At 38.8% G+C, this 16,293-nt stretch overlaps 1 protein-coding gene across 1 annotated transcript in view; it reads left to right on the top strand.

Moving 5' to 3' along the window:
• The window catches only part of LRRC9 (leucine rich repeat containing 9), a 64,864-nt gene extending 53,301 nt beyond the window's left edge, over positions 1 to 11,563 (top strand). The window contains 3 exon segments of the mRNA XM_032235910.1: positions 5,221 to 5,402; positions 7,232 to 7,369; positions 9,989 to 11,563. Of these exon segments, the coding sequence (XP_032091801.1) occupies positions 5,221 to 5,346 (126 nt within the window). The 3' untranslated portion in view covers positions 5,347 to 5,402; positions 7,232 to 7,369; positions 9,989 to 11,563.
• Positions 11,564 to 16,293: the final 4,730 nt, after the last annotated feature.

Genomic DNA, 16,293 nt, shown 5'->3' with positions numbered 1-16,293 from the left:
CTCTCCGCCCAAAAATTGACAAAGAAATCGATAAACTCGTGAGCCAGGGCATCTTAGAACCAGTCGATCATGCACGCTGGGAAACGCCAATTGTGACACCTGTCAAGCCTGACAGGTCTTTACGCATCTGCACAGACTATAAATGCACAATTAATAAAGCACTATAACAAAGCGCTTACCCTGTACCTGTTGTACAACACCTATTGCATTATCTCGGTCCGGAAAAAATATTTGCAAAATTAGATATGGCGCAGGCATACCAACAATTGCCAGTAGATGGCACTACCGCAGAGGCCCAAACCATTGTGACGCACAGGGGTACAATCAAATGCAACCACCTGCAATTCGGGGTTAGTATCGCCCCCGGACTGTTCCAAAGCATAATGGAATGACTTTTGTAGAGATTCCAGGAGTTGTCCCCTATTTAGATGACATTTTGGTATCAGCCGCAAATGAAGCGCAACTTTTAAAAAGTGTACGGACAGTTTTCGCTAGAATCAGAGACAAGGGCCTCCCCCTTAAAAAAGAAAAATGTAAAATCAATGTACCAAAAGTCGAATTTCTAGGGTACATGATCGATGGGTCTGGAATTCACCCGACCTCACAAAAAATTAAAGCCATTAAGGAAGCCCCCACACCTCGCAATCAGACCAAACTACAGGCGTTCCTCGGGCTCCTTAACTTCTACAGCGTCTTTCTCAAACAGAAAGCAACAGTTGCTGAACCATTACATCAGCTGTTAGCCAAGAACGCGAAGTGGTCCTGGGGCAAAATTGAGGCCTCTGCATTCGCCGCCGTAAAAAGACTCTTATCAGCAGACTCGTTCCTAGTTCAATACAGCCAGACCCTGCCTTTGGTGTTAACCTGTGACGCTTCTTCTTTCGGTGTTGGCGCAGTCCTTAGTCACCGCATGCCAAATGGTGCCGAAGCCCCCATTGCATTTTACTCCAGGACATTATCCGCCGCTGAGTGGAACTACAGCCAACTGGACCACGAGGCTTTGGCTGCAGTAGCCAGAGTAAAAAGATTCCACGAGTATCTCTATGGCCAGAATTTCGAACTGATTACAGACCACAAGCTGTTGCTAGGGTCGCTGGATGGTGACCACCCCACCGCAGTCTCACTATCTCCACGAATGACCAGATGGACAATATTCTTGGCAGCCTATTCCTACCGCCTCATCCACCGACCAGGCACCATGTTAGGACATGCGGATGCCTTGAGCTGTTGCCCAGTGCCCGAAGTTCTCACTGACCCCACCCCTGAGACAGTGGTCCTCCTCATTGACTGCCTGGAAACCGGACCCGTTTCTTCCAGTGACATTGCACGCCACTCCACAAAGGACCCCATGATAAAGCAAATTTTGAACTGGGTGTGGAGGGGGTGGCCCAAGGGGCCTGTTGGGGCTGAATTCAAAATGTATTTTTCCAAGCGGGATGAATTGTTGGTTATTAACAGTTGTTTGTTGTGGGGGGACAGGGTAGTCATTCCCGGAAAATTGTGTATAGCAGTCCTAGAAGCACTGCACGTAGGGCACCTGGGGATGGTTAAAATGAAGTCTCTAGTAAGGAGTTATGTTTGGTGCCTAACATGGACAGGGACATACAAGAATGGGTAGCCACATGCACAACCTGTCAGGAGTCCAGACCAGCTGCCCCGGAAGTGGCCGCCAAGGAATGGGAGCGCCCGCAAGCACCAGGGTCCAGAATACACATTGATTTCGCTGGACCAGTCCATGGCCAAACCTTCTTCATAGTCATGGACGCATTTTCTAAATGGTTAGAAGTAGTCCTGAGGAGTTCCACTACAGCAGAATCTGTCATCAAGGTACTATAGAAACTATTCACCACGCATGGTTTCCCCGATGTATTAGTCTCCTACAACGGGCCCCAATTCACTGCCATGACATTCGAAACATTCTTAGCAGCTCAGGGAATCAGACATGCTCTGGTCGCCCCGTTCCATTCGGCCTCCAATGGCCAGGCAGAATGGATGGTAAGATCCGCAAAGGAAGCCCTCAATAGGATGGGCCTAGGCGATTGGCAGACACAAATTGATCATTACTTACTCATACAACACATCACACCCAGTGCTACCACTGGGAGAAGCCTAGCTGAACTCCTCATGGGCCGCCGCCTTAGGTTTCACCTAGACCGGCTACACCCAAATTATTCCACCTCAACACTCCCTGACTCCACTAGCAGGGTCAGGTCCTTCAACATAGGAGATTCAGTATATGCACACAATTACACCGGGGGAACATTATGGATTCCCGCAACTATAATTGGTATTACCGGTCCTCAGTCGTACACAGTAAAACTTGAGGACGGTAAAAACTGGAGAAGGCATATTGACCAACTCCGTAGCTGCCTGTCTAACTCAATGCTTAGACAGCCAAACATAATTCCTGCACAAACTGAAAGAAGCTACACACAAAATAACAGTCCTGAGGAAAACCCGAGAATGTCGGATGACTTATCTGACTTTGATGCAGGCCCACAGCGAGCTCTTAGCGATTCAACACCAGAAGCTCCAGCCGCGGCCTGTGAAAAGTTCCAAGGAGGTTCCACCAGGTGGATCTGCAGGAGCAACAGGTCCGTCCGACTTGCGCGAAGGAAACACCAGGACTGAACTGCGCAGGTCAGGCAGAACTATGCAAAAGCCCGCCTACCTGCGTGACTACGTCACCAGTTAGATTGTTCCATCCTAGAGGGGATGGGTGTTAGATATTCCCCCCCTCTGACAGACTGCAAGAGGTCCTCCACCAAGGTCCTCTGTTCCAGCGGGAACACAGGTTGAATCTCATTGGCTAAGAGGTCTGACAGATCCCTTTAAAAGGGGATGCTGCCCGACCATTCCCCAGCCAGATGTTTATTTGACTTGCAATAAAGAACTGTTGTTACAGAAGCCTTTGTATGCCTCCTTTACCTGATCTAACAGGTTCCTTTTGTAAAATGGAAATTCTACTTTTGAAGAAATAACAGTAGAGTGGCAAAAGGGGGAGTATTATTTTAAAGGCCATTTTCAGTCTGCTCTACGTACAGGCTGGTGTCACCAGGATATCCTCTGTTAGAGTCCCAGCAGGTTCCTCAGTCCCCCATCTTGAACCAAATTGTTCTTGCATGCTGTTGTGGCCTTTTTCATCCATTTTATCAGTTTTCCAGTTTGGCTTTTTATGAGATGTAGGCATAGCCTGTTTCTAACAGAATTTTCAGATTTTAAAAAACCTTTTAAAGGGTTTCAGTGAGAGAAGGGGAAAATTCTCTTATCCAGTTGTTCAAGATAGAGCATGAAGTAGCCGGCTGAAACTGAAGAGAAACTGCTGTCAAGTGAAGAAGAAATACTGTCAAAAGCTACTAGGGTCAGAACACAGAATTAAACTGTTTTAGTACCTGCTCATGTTTATAAGGAAAGTGCCACAACTCAGTGATAAGCTGGATGTTTTCAATGCAGAAGGTTCCAGGTTCTGCCCCAACCATCTCCAGGTAGGCATCATTTGCCTGAAATATCAAGAGAGCTAATGCCAGTCAGATTAACCAAGGCTGAATTAGATGGCTTAAAAGTCCAGTTTCCTGTTTTTCTTTAGAAGTCTCTCTCCCCAGCAGAAAAACTATTGTTCTAATCAGGGCTTTCATCTGCATGGGACTGCTGCCAAAGGCAAGACCCCAGCAACTTTACAATTTTCAATAAATTAGGAATTGGTTCCTGGATTGGAACTGAAGTGAAGTAGAGGGAGTTCATTCATTTTTGCATCAATATTTTTTCAAGTTGTCTAATAACCTGTTATGGAGTTGGCTTTTAAACTGATCTAGTTAATTATAAAATATGCTCCACCTGAGAAGAAATAAAAGTATGGGAATTTGTTGGAAAGAGGACAAACTTGCATTGAGAGTATTCTAGGGCAGAATATCAGAAAAGTGAGAAGTGCATTTTTTTTACAATAAGCACTTAGGCAAACTTCCAGTCCTCAGACCTTGCAGTGAAATCCTAAAAGAAAGAAAATGTTAATCCAAAAATATAGAAACTGGGAGCCTGATCAGATTTTTGAACATATGTTTAAAATAATAAGTTTGTTTTCACCATTATGAATGAAAAGTCAGTTTTAAAGGAATATCAGCTGCTTGAAGATATTTGAAATCATTGTCTTAATTTTTTTCAGAATGTGAAAAAACACCCAAATAGTCAGAAATATACAATGGCACACAAAACAATAACATCTGATGTTAATAATACTTAAAAGCTTATTAGAACAAATGCAGTGTACTTTAAAGAAAGATTGCAAAAGAAAATCCATAGGGGCGTGAGAGATAACTTTAAAGAATAATCACTAAGAAGGATCTTCTGTATCTAATCCTGAAAAAAAATAGTTCTGGTTGAGAAATAAAAATCATTAGCGTTGTGTTCTTGGACTTCACTTTGAAAGAAGTCCCTGACAAGATGATTAGAGATTTCAGAAGTGCTTTACTGTTGCTGCCTCTTGAGAGAGAATGACTTGCCCAAGATCACTTATCTGGCTTCATGCCTAAATTGGTACTAGGACTCCCAATTTCTCAGTTTCCAGCTTGATGCTTTAACAACTAGACTAGGGCTGTCAAACTCCCGGCCCACGGGCCAGATGCATTACACATTGGCCACACCCGTGCCCAGTTTAGTGAAGGGGGGAAGGTCTCAATACGTTACGTGACACTGCCGTGATGACATGAGTTTGACACCCCTGGACTAGACCAAACTGACTCTCAGTTGAGTGTAGTGGAGAAAATAAACCTAACAAAATGGAGACTACCTTATGTTATCTCCCCCAAAGTCCCTTGCAATCCTACCTAAACCAAAGAATATAAGCTGCTTTACCAGCTTGAAGTACAGCTCAAGGGCAACCCTTACAAGGGAATTGCAATCTAGGGAAACCCCAAGACTCCATTTTCTATCAGTTGAATATTCCATCTCTTGCTGCCTTCTTGAAAGGGCCACTTTGCATAACAATCAAAGTAATCCAATGCACTGACAAAAACTGCCTACCCCTCCCCTAAACTGGCCAGTAAATCAGATCCCTAGGATTTCCTGCCTTGTATTCCCCAACATCTTTTCAAATCTTTTTCCATTGTTGGGATCCCTCTTTCTTGTAAAGCAGAATGTTCAAGCATGGGCCTACGACATTTTAATTATTTTTATAGCATGTTCAAGACTAGGTGATACTTTATTGCTTCTTATTTCCTCATGTAGGTTCTTCCTTCAGCCAATTCTCCAATAGAGTGTGGATTTCCTGGGCTCTTATCTGCTTTCCCCAAAGCATGTCCCTTGAAGATAGCCAATATGAGTCTTTCGGGAGCAATCAGCACGCGTATATGACTGAGTTTGGTTTTCCCTACACTATGATGAAGTGAATGGAAGCGAGGCTAACAAAAGTAAGTATAAGGGGACTGTTAACGCTTCATTTTGTGCTGTGTGTCAAAAATGTTGCCTCCTGTCAATGATTTCTCATGGATTTGGCCAATTCACTGTGGTGGTTTTGGGTAGCTTTGGACTGTGCAATGGAATCATGAGATGGTAAATTTGATTGGTTGAAGATTAAAGTAGAAGCTGCCTGACATATAGATAGCGACTGGAATGGGAACCTAATGGCCCTAATTTCATAACTCCTAATCATCAGGGCAGAAAGTTAAGCAATGTTCTCCTGTCCAAGGTCTATAGTTGCAAGGACAGTATTGTACATTAAAATCTTGTACATGTGAGTCTTCTTTTTTTGCATTTTTTTATTTTCTATCTCTTACATATCATTTAAGTATACATTCAGAATAATTGTTATTCTTCTTTACATTTGTCATTCTTATACCATTCGTATTCCATTTAATAGGTTATAATATACAGTTGGGGTTGCTTATTTACCATCCCCTTACACCTGTTGTAACACCACCTATTTTTCCTTTCTTTTCCTCCCTCCCTCCTCTACTTTCTTCCTTCCTCCTCTCCTTCCCCTTCCTTCTTTCCTTACCTCTCCCGTACTTCTACGCTTTCCTCTTCCACATACTACCATCTCTCCTTCTCTTTCTCTCCCTTCCACCCTCCTCTCGTTACCTCTTTCTTCTTTCCCTCCCTTCCTCTCATTCTTTCCTCCTCTCTCCCTTTCTTTTTCTACTATTATAGGTGTCTCTTTCAAATCTAAGTTTATGTTTTCTTGGGATGGTATTTCCACAAACCTGAATATAATTTAGTATCATTTTTTATTCCCTTACCTTCACTAATCTATCCTGTGTTTTTTTCTTTCCCCTTTATATCTCGCTCTTGAATATATACTTGTATTTTTAATATTTTTACATGTGGAATCTTCTATGGGTGAGACAAGAGCGCACATTCCTCCAATCCTCTGTTGTCCGTGATCTTAATTCAGTTGCTTGCCTGCCTCGAAATGTCACATTTTAGAACATACAGACATAGTAATAATTACCTTCATTTAACACATTGACTATGTGTTTTTTGTTCTTACTGGGGGGGTTTTCCCCTCCTTTAATTATGAAAGCTGCCCGGGGTCATTTTTCAGTCCAGCAGCTTTCTAAATAAAATGATATGCAAAAACGATAATGCAAAAATATGTTGCATTAATATTAATTTACGATAACACAGCTTTAAAAGTACAAGTTCCATCTCTGAATAGATGACTTAAAAAGACCAATGGAATGGAGCGAGTCAGTTTGGTATAGTGGTTAAGGCACCAGGCAGAAAAGTAGGGAATTCTGAATTCTAGTCCTGCCTTGGACACAAAGCCAGCTGGATACCTTGTTCTAGTCACTCTCTCAGCCTTAGAAAATAGGCTGTGTTGTACCACTTTTGAAATCTTGCCAAGAAAATTACAGAGACTAGTTTAGGCAGTCACTAGGAGTCAACCCTGATTCACCCACCCAGCCCCCGCAAAAAAAAAAGACTAGGTATGGCAATTGGAACTGCCATATCTGGTTCTAGGAAGGTGGATGATTATGAAATGGCAACAAAGATACATAAGTTCTTTGCTGCCACTAGTGGTCATCCAAATTATAGCAATCGTAAGAAAAGGGCTGTTCTAGTTAGAGAATAAAGGTGGGAAAATAATCATGCAGATCTGTAGCTATTTTCTTTTGGAGTAAGCTGTTTATAATTCACTTCAGTTTTTTCCCATTTAATTCACTTTTCTCCTCTTTACCTTAAATAATAAAAAATACCAAAATTTGGATAAATACCAATTTTGCAGTTTAATTTTCAGGTAGGAAACCAAAGAACACAGCCTTGGGATTGTGTAGTTCTCGGAGCATTCATGCTGAATTAGCCATGAGACAAGCCAAAAGTACATCGGGTAACTTTCCAAGCCATGGGACCTCATAGATCATCCTTGCTGAATAATGTAAGTTTATTTCATCCATGTTAATGATTTTCAGCAGCTCTCCTCCAACAACTCAGAGTGGTTTGCCAGGTTGTTAATTACCTTATCTGCTTTATGTCTCTATGCCTCCAAATAATTCAACATAGCGATCACGATTCTTCCATTTATACTTATAACAGTCTAATGGGAAGATTACACTAAAGAGATCCTGATTGACTTCACATTACTCAGGAAGTTTTCTGAGAAAGCAGGACATTGACACTCAATATATCTTCTTTTGGTCTAATATTTTAGCTACTACAGGTAATCCTCGGGTTACATTTGGACTGGAATTTCCATTTTGTTTTTTATTTATTTTTGTTTCTGGAAGGAGATATTGTTAGGGGAAAGCAAGAACGTCACTCAGAGATGATCCCAATATGGATTCTCCTGATGGGAATAGAAGTTGTTAAAAATAAAGAAATTTGCAAGAAGGACAGATGATAGCTTGATAGAAATTATAGATGCCTTGATCCTCAGATAGTCTTCACTTAAGGACCAATCATTTTAACAACAGTTCAAAGTTATGACAGACTCAAAAAGTTACTTACGATCACCCTTAAAGTTATGACTGCTGCACACACATCCCTGTGGTCACATGATTCCATTTTGAGCACCTGGCAACCAGTTTGCATTTACAATAGGTTGCAGTTTCCCATGGTCATAGGACCATGATTTGTGACTTTTTTGCCAGTTTCTGGCAATTTCCCCCCCATTTCTGACAAAATACTCCCGTTTGGGAGAATGGATTTACTTAACAACCACTTGATTCGCTTAACAACTGTGGTGACTTGCTTTACAGCCATCACAAAAATAGTAGCAAAACTTAGTCAGGTCATGTGATGGACCATGTAACAATGATTTACAACCCAAATTCCAGGCCCAATTGTGATTGTTAAGTGAGGATTACTTGTAACTAATTATTGCTTGGAAGAACAGATTGCCTGGCAAATTTAATTCTTTTTGTAATATCCTAACGTACTTTCTTTTTCCCTCTGTCCAGTTACTTTCTTCTCTGCTTATTTCCTGTCAGCAAGGATCTCACATTTTTCTTTCCCTCCTAATAGTTTCCCCTTCTGCTCATCCCATCTCCACCTAATTTTCTTCTTTCCTGCTGCTGCTAGAAGGAGGAACAGAAAGGTTTGTGAGTTTCTGCAGGGGTAGTTGGTGTGTAATGTAAGAGAAAAAAGGTTAATTTATAGAGTGGGAGCACAAACCTGAATCCTTTTTATAAGCGGTTAATTCTAATCAGTAATTAAGTCAACAAATTTTTTCCTCTGCTTTTTTTAATGAAGAGTAGATTATGAAAAGTATATACATATACAGACACATATACATAGAACATTTATTGGGGAGGAAACTAATTTCGAACGGAATTGGTAACCCTTGATTAAGGAGGTGGGAAACTGACAATTGTCCCAAATGTGCTTTTTCAAGAGGCAACTGGACTTCCTTCATTTCTCCTTGAGGACATTTCACTTCTCATCCAAGAAGCTTCGTGGATGAGAAGCAAAACATCTTCAATGAAAAACAAAGAAAATCCAGGTGCCTCTTGAAAAAAGCACCTTTGGGGGGAACCATCATCTGGATGATTGAGAATCTCCATTGACATGGAACTGACCATTGCACAGAATTTTGGTTTCTTGATACTTTATAAAATCACTCATCGGAGGCTTTGGCTAGGCCCAGTGACCTCATCAACTGCTCAATTTTCCATCTAGTGCCAGTGGCTGGTTTACTTTTGGAGAAAGAAGCTGCTTTCTTTAGTTTAACAACTGCCCCTTTGAAATTCTTTTTACATAAAAACTGTTCTTAATTCATGTTTTCATACTACTTTCTTTCAAATCTGAAAAAAAGTTTAAATTATTATAGGAACAAATGAACCATAGTCCTGACATCGGTATAAAAAGATTACTTTTATCAGCTTTCCTACTTTTTCACCTATTTTGCTGACTTGGACCAAAACAAATGAATTATCAGTTCCTTCAGGTTGATTACATAAAGTTATTTTAGTTTTTATTCAGAACATAATATTATCATCTTGAATCAAACATGGCAGTAGATTTCCTCATTTTTTAAATGCAAAACACTTGCCAAACAGCTGCTTCCCAAGAGTTAACTGCAAAAATTGAAGCTTTTCCAGTTTATACACGAGCTGAACAGCTGGGAGATGAGGGATTCTATCTTTATTCACAGCTTGGTGTAGCCAATATGGACATAAAAAAACAGCCAGTGATCTTTGTCAACTTAACTGCCCTAAATCTGAGTTGGAAAAATATATGGATTTCCTCATAATTTTGCTTTTTAAAAATAAAAACAGTTTTAGAATAGCTTTGAATAGGCTTACTCTGGGACGGTAACATTTTAAGTTGCTAAGATTGCTCAGAATATAACAGTAAGGTCTTGTCAGTATTCTAAAAACATTTATTAGGAGATAAGCTGTTATAGGATAGAATCCCCATCAATCAGATTCAAATGTTTTTTATATTTTGTCTAATCTTACTATTTGCTGTCTGTCTCTATAATTCAAGGTAATATTTGGAGCAGCTGATGAAATCTATTCTACAAAAGCTTATGTCACCACAAATTTTGTCTTTACAGTGCCACAATACATTTTCATTTTGCTGCAGTGAAAGGACAGTGAACTTGTTCCTCTGGAAACTATTGGAGACAATTTTTAGTGCCAGACTGAGGAATGTTGGTATACATAAAAACGTAACACCTGATACTTGTGTGCATTTGAATTTCCATCCAACTATATTGTAAATCAGTTTTATTTATTAATGGAAAGAAAAAAGACCACTACAAACCATCATTTTCCAGATGTAATATGCTGTTGCTAATAGAAATATTCTCATTATTTCATTATATTTCATTATATTAGCAGAGTGCTTTCTTTCTCATGTCACCATATGCCAGGATTCCCTGTATTATGTAGCTTAGGGTAGAAACACATTCTGTTATGTGTTAAGCAGGAAAACAAGAGATCCAAAATTATGAAGTTATATGTTACAGAAGGCTGATTGAATGATTTTTTTTAAAAATATTTTTGGCTTTTGAGAAATAGTAATTGTAAAGAAAAATATAATATCCCCATCAATTTCTATAATATGTGCAATTAAGAAGAGTTGGAAAATGTCCATGAACCATATGTTGGAATCTCATCTGTGGATTAAAGCATGATTTCTAAACAGAAGGCTCGTATGAAATGATTACTATAAAACAGTAACATCTCTGGACACAATGCCTCAAATGAATCATGTTCGGCATTTCACAAAAAGAAAAATATGTTAATTTTTTTTAGAGAAGATGAAGAAAGAGCTTACATGTCTACCACAGGATGGAGCCTGTCAGAAAAGCATAGTAAAACAACCTGGCAAAGGGTACATTGCCATACTAGAAATGATTCTATGAGTGGGTTTACACAACATAAACCCCTAACTCTGTTTGACAAAAAGTTTGGAATTTTCACAAATCATTGAGTTCACACAATAGACTGAACTAAAAAAATGCCCAAGTTTCATTTTATCCTGGTTTAACATGTTCCTGTTGCATCTGAGTAAGAAGAAAAGGTATGAGGTAGAGAAAGGTTTGAATATAAACTGTTTTCCAATGGTTGGGGGGTGTCAAGGAGAAGTTACAGCTGTGACCATCTTTACAATTGATCTTAGGCAAAAGAATTGATGGAACAGATCCCTATATCCCTATATCAGGGACTCCAATATAAGGAAACATTTGGCAACTGTAGGCAGAGAAAGAACTAATTTGCCCTTCTTCTCGTGACTTATTGCTCTTGTCAATTCCTGTAGGTTATATATATTTTAAATGGGGGGGTCTCAAATTGAGTACATCGTGTTGGTTATTTATTTACTAGTGTTCAAGGGTGGTGTGAGTAAAGCTCATCAATGCTGACATCTGCCTGAAGGCCCTCAGGGCAAGCAGATTCTCCCTGTGAGCCTCCAGTTTAATATGCCACATGACTGGGATTGTTTGCCAGATCTTGGGATCTTCTGGGAAATTAAAATGATTGCTCTTAGGAACCTCTGGGTGGTTGATACTGTGTCTCCCCCTGCCACCACCTTCCCCGGGGTCAGGGAGTTCATTCTATCCAAAGCCCCCTCAGAACTAGGTATGTTTACAAACGTGTATGTAGTGACATGCTTATTCTTAAAATGTAGTTTATTTAATGCCTTGAAATTAAACTTAAAACAGTCATGAACATACTTCATTACAAATGTATACCCATATTATTCTTAAAATAATTACAATAAAATACAACACTTGTTAAAAATGAAAAGGAAGCGAACTGTTGCTGACCCGTTTTTAAAATCTGGCAGCTCCCAAGAACATAAAGTAGTTATGTATCATCCAAGGTTTCATTATTAACCCTGACCAGGAATATGACCGTTTGATGCCACCAGCCTTTTTTACTGAAGTGTAGCAAGTACGTACACCTTTATGTAAGTTCAGGACCTCAGATCTTAGAAGGATATTGGGAGGGCAGATGATCAGCCCATAAGTTGAATACATTAAAATTACCTCTCACTAATAGCAAGTTATATCACTGACCAACTAGTCAGAATGAATGTTTGTGATAAGCAGATTCATAAGGCAAAATCAGGGTAGATCTTCTATTGTTTTTAATTGAATGAAATAGAATTAACCCACCTAGGTTTATTGGTTTAGTTTATTGGACTTATATGTCGCCCTTCTCCCAAAGGACTCATGGCGGCATACAACATAAAAACACATATTACAAAAGTTAAAATAGAATATCAAATATTCTATTTAATATATAATTTAATAAAATATAGTCCAATTCTGGATGATTTCAAAGTTTTTATTAAAAATGGTAGATCAGACTTTCAATGACAGATTTAGACATGGTTGACAACGAATAGCATAATCCAGTATCTGTATTTCCTTGTACACCTGGTCAAAAATAATGGTTTATTGGCAATGAATAGTCTGGGAGGAGACAGGTGACTATTTAAACTTGTATATATTCTAGAGTACAAATTTACTCTGATTAATGTATTAGTGGAGAAATCATTTGTGCTATCAGGAAGCTGTTTTAAATATTGTAGTATATTGTAGTATTATGGACATGGAGACTTTTTTTTCTCTTCTGTTTTAAATGATTTAATGTGTATTCAATGTTTAAAATCTAAGGAATTTACCAAAGTAATACACAACCAGTACAGCAACAACAGTACAGCAGTGACAGCAGCAGAAGGTCTTAAATGTATTGTCTGTATTACAAAATTTCCCCTGACTGCCAAGAACATTTTCCAAGTGAGGAACCATCACGAAAAGTCTCTCATTGGCTGCCCCATTGTCTCTCAATTCACATGGCTTTCTACACAAATCTTTAAATTCTGGAAAAAGTCATAATCATATGCTTCCAATGTGTGTCTTGTATCCGGAGAGACAGTTTGAAAAGATCAGGGGTGACCAGACCCTTACAGAAATAACCATCTTAGCTTTCTTCTTGAGCTGGCTGCAGGCTGCCATTTTCTCTTTAATCACTTATCCTTTGGAAGCTCTAGCTTGCTTTTAAGCTTTGTGTAATCCCTTGTGATAATTTTCTTTTACAATAAGAGGCATTTTCCTTATCTTACAACAGATCTGCTCTACAAATCTCTTCATTGAAGAGAATTGGCTGCCTCCTCTTTTACTTGGGATGATTTACAAATACATTTTTGCTCTTTGGAATGCATGGATGAGTCTGTCTGAGTCTGTGTCTATACATAATACATAGAGATATGTGTGTGTGTGTGTGTGTGTAAGATGTCATAGACATCTACATCACGTTTTGTTAAAAGATGTCATAGACATCTACATCACAGGAACAAAAAGCTTTAGGTTTCTCTTAAAAAACATCTTGCTATTATGAGACTCATTTAATGATCAAAAACAGCACTGAAAAAACTGACTTACAGTGATCCTCGCACTTATGACAGCACCCCTATGGTGACATGATCAAAATTCAGGCACTTTGTAACATTACAGCATCCAAAACCATGTGATCACCACTTGTGATTCACTTAACAACATTGGTTTTAAAAAGGTCATAAAATCAGGCACAATTCGCTCACCCACCTTGCTTAGCAGCAGAAATTCTGGTCCCGGTTTTGGTGGTAAGACTACCCTGTACTGAGATGATAAAAAGGGCTATTTCAGTTCTGATTGGCGGAGAAAAAAGAAACATAAAACACCACCCTGTCTTTTTATTGTGTGTAATATTTGTTTTAAAAGTGCCTTCTTGTGTTCAAAATAAAAAAATCAAAATGCAAGTTTTATCAAAATATCAAGATTATGAGAATATTCACTTGTTAAAGATACAACATAAATATATGCATATTGATATTTAACCCTAACCCTAAATTTAAATGCTTAAAGACCTAGAAGGAAGTGTAGAAAATTATCCTACTTACCAGGATGCATAGAGCCTCCACTGTCATCTGTCCTAACAAATATAGGATACCAGAAAAACAAAATATTAATGTGGCCTCATGATGCAAAATGTCATCATTTTAAACTTGCATTATTACACACATACATACATACAGGACAGAGTTTGCATCACAATAGCACAATACACATTTCATCATTTGCCCCCCACATCCCCCCATAACTGTGGTACCATCCACAATTCTCTAAAGCTATGCATTTAGTCATTTACCAAACCTGATTCCTAATCAAATATTTTCTTAAAGATACAATTTATAAAGTCCAATTAAATTACAGGTCGGTATTATATTCTGAAAAAAGAATATAATATTAAATGCACATTTTAACAATCCAATGGAAAAGGCAAAAGCAAGCCCTTCCATGCTTACAACTATTCAACACAAGCTGTATTTTTGGCATTTCTCACTAGTCCTTGTGATTAAACACGCTCCAAATTTCAGACATTCATCTTAATACCGTGCAATTACAGTACATGCAGTACATAATAAGAATCAATGCATTCAAAATAAAATCTTAAATCCTAATTCTTGTGTTTTTCTTAAATCCTAATTCTTGTGGTTTTCATTATTTCCTATTAATTTACTCACATAGAAATATTTTGCAATACTTGCACTTTAATTAAAACATTGTGAAGTTTAACATTTTTTTCTTTTTTGAAATCCAGTGTTGAAAATAAGATGAGGATAGTATCTAAACAATAAAAATACAGCTTTATTCAGGGCTGAATGCATAAAGCAATCTAAGCATTTGATCTGGCTTTCTCTAGACGGTCTATCTTTTATTTAAAACAACTTGCTGAGTGGCCCAATTTTTACATTTCCCAAACTATGTTTTTATGTACGCTTTGCCAATTTGTGCGAAAACAAGTGGAACATATCAGCACCTATCAATTGCGTTGTTAAGTTCCCTGTTCTTTCAGGTTTCTTCCCACCAATTTATCTGAAAAACAAGTATTTGCAAACACGGGTAGCCTCATTTCTTATGTCCTTTCATTTTTCATGAAGTGTTTTCAAAAGACTTCAATCAACCTTAATGGTGCATTTTTAGTTAAGGAAACAGAATGGAAGAGAAGTCAATTTAAGCTCCCTGATGAACAAGTGTCTACTGAATGTGGAGGAGGGAGAACCATAAATGGGTTTAGCAAACACAGCCAAGATAAGCAATATGCCGTGAGCAGAGCACTCAGGGAACCAGGCATACAATAGAAGCCGTAAAATACTGCAGAGCCTTTTTAAACTACAGACAATTGGAACAATAGGCTGAGCCTAGACATCTGTGTTAAACTGTGAGGAGGAAGGTGAAAAGGAAGCTGCAGTTCTGTAAAAGGGGGCTTAAAAACAGAATAGACGGGCTTAAAGCAGAATCAAATAAATGTGGGATAGTTGACTGGGCTAGAAATCAAAATTGGCATATTTTGTAGTTTAATTCACTTTGTAAGGAATTGTCTCCTTTTAAAAAAAGAGATAAAAGCACCATTTCAAGTGGTTGCTTTATCCTTTCTCTGGAATTAAATAACCCTATTTTTATAGCCACCATTTCCTCCTGCGGTGCTTCCTAGAATTATTAGGCAATGTTGCTTTTGCAAAAATGAAATTGTTTAGCTATATAACCATGCTGGGTGGTGACATTGCCCAAAGGATAATTACATAAGCAGTAAAAGGCCAAAGGCAAAGGACCAATGGTCCAGGAAGAATGTCTCCTGCACTTCTATTTCACTGAAATTCGCTCAGGAGCTCTCTCCTTGGGTTCAGTTGAGGAAACCTCTCTGCAACATCTCACGTGTTGTTACCAGGAGCAATACTTAAGACTCTGAGGGACAGTAGGAATGTTTCTACCATTAAGTAAAATGAGATTGTCTCCTCATGATGCAAATTTTGAGATGTGTCAGAGAGAGAATAACTGATCCATTTGTCTCTTCCATGTGGCCTGAAAGTGGGGGTATTTTATTTACCAAAGGCAACGTGTGGGCTTCCTCTAAAAACCAAAGGTCCAAAATATTTGATAGGACATCTTCCTGATACAGGCTTTCCATTCAGTGGAATTTACTTTTTAAAAACACTAAATATGTCCCATGGCTTTTTAAAAGTCGACATAGATGTGATGTGGCAACCATGTTTATTGTTGTTTATGGAAAGCCAGCCTTACCATTAGATAAACCAAGTCAGCTGTCTTAGCAGGTTTTTATTCTTGTCTTGACTATATGTATTTGCTGCCAAGTAGGGGGAAAGACCCAATTGTGACATTTACTGCCTCAGCTGCCAAAACAACTTTCTTGGTCTTGGATATTATATACCATGACTTTGTGAGGAGGGGCTCCATTAGCTGCTGTGTATCAAGCAACAAAACCCTGAGTTGGCCCTTGATGCCTATAGCAAAGACTAAAGACAACCTGATTCTAAGAAGACCTGAAAAAAGAGCGTATTAGTGCAGCA

Source organism: Thamnophis elegans, chromosome 1 (genome assembly GCF_009769535.1).
Source record: "Thamnophis elegans isolate rThaEle1 chromosome 1, rThaEle1.pri, whole genome shotgun sequence".
Taxonomy (NCBI): domain Eukaryota; kingdom Metazoa; phylum Chordata; class Lepidosauria; order Squamata; family Colubridae; genus Thamnophis; species Thamnophis elegans.
Note: the sequence above shows the minus strand (reverse complement) of the source record. Positions and strands in the feature narration are given on the sequence as shown.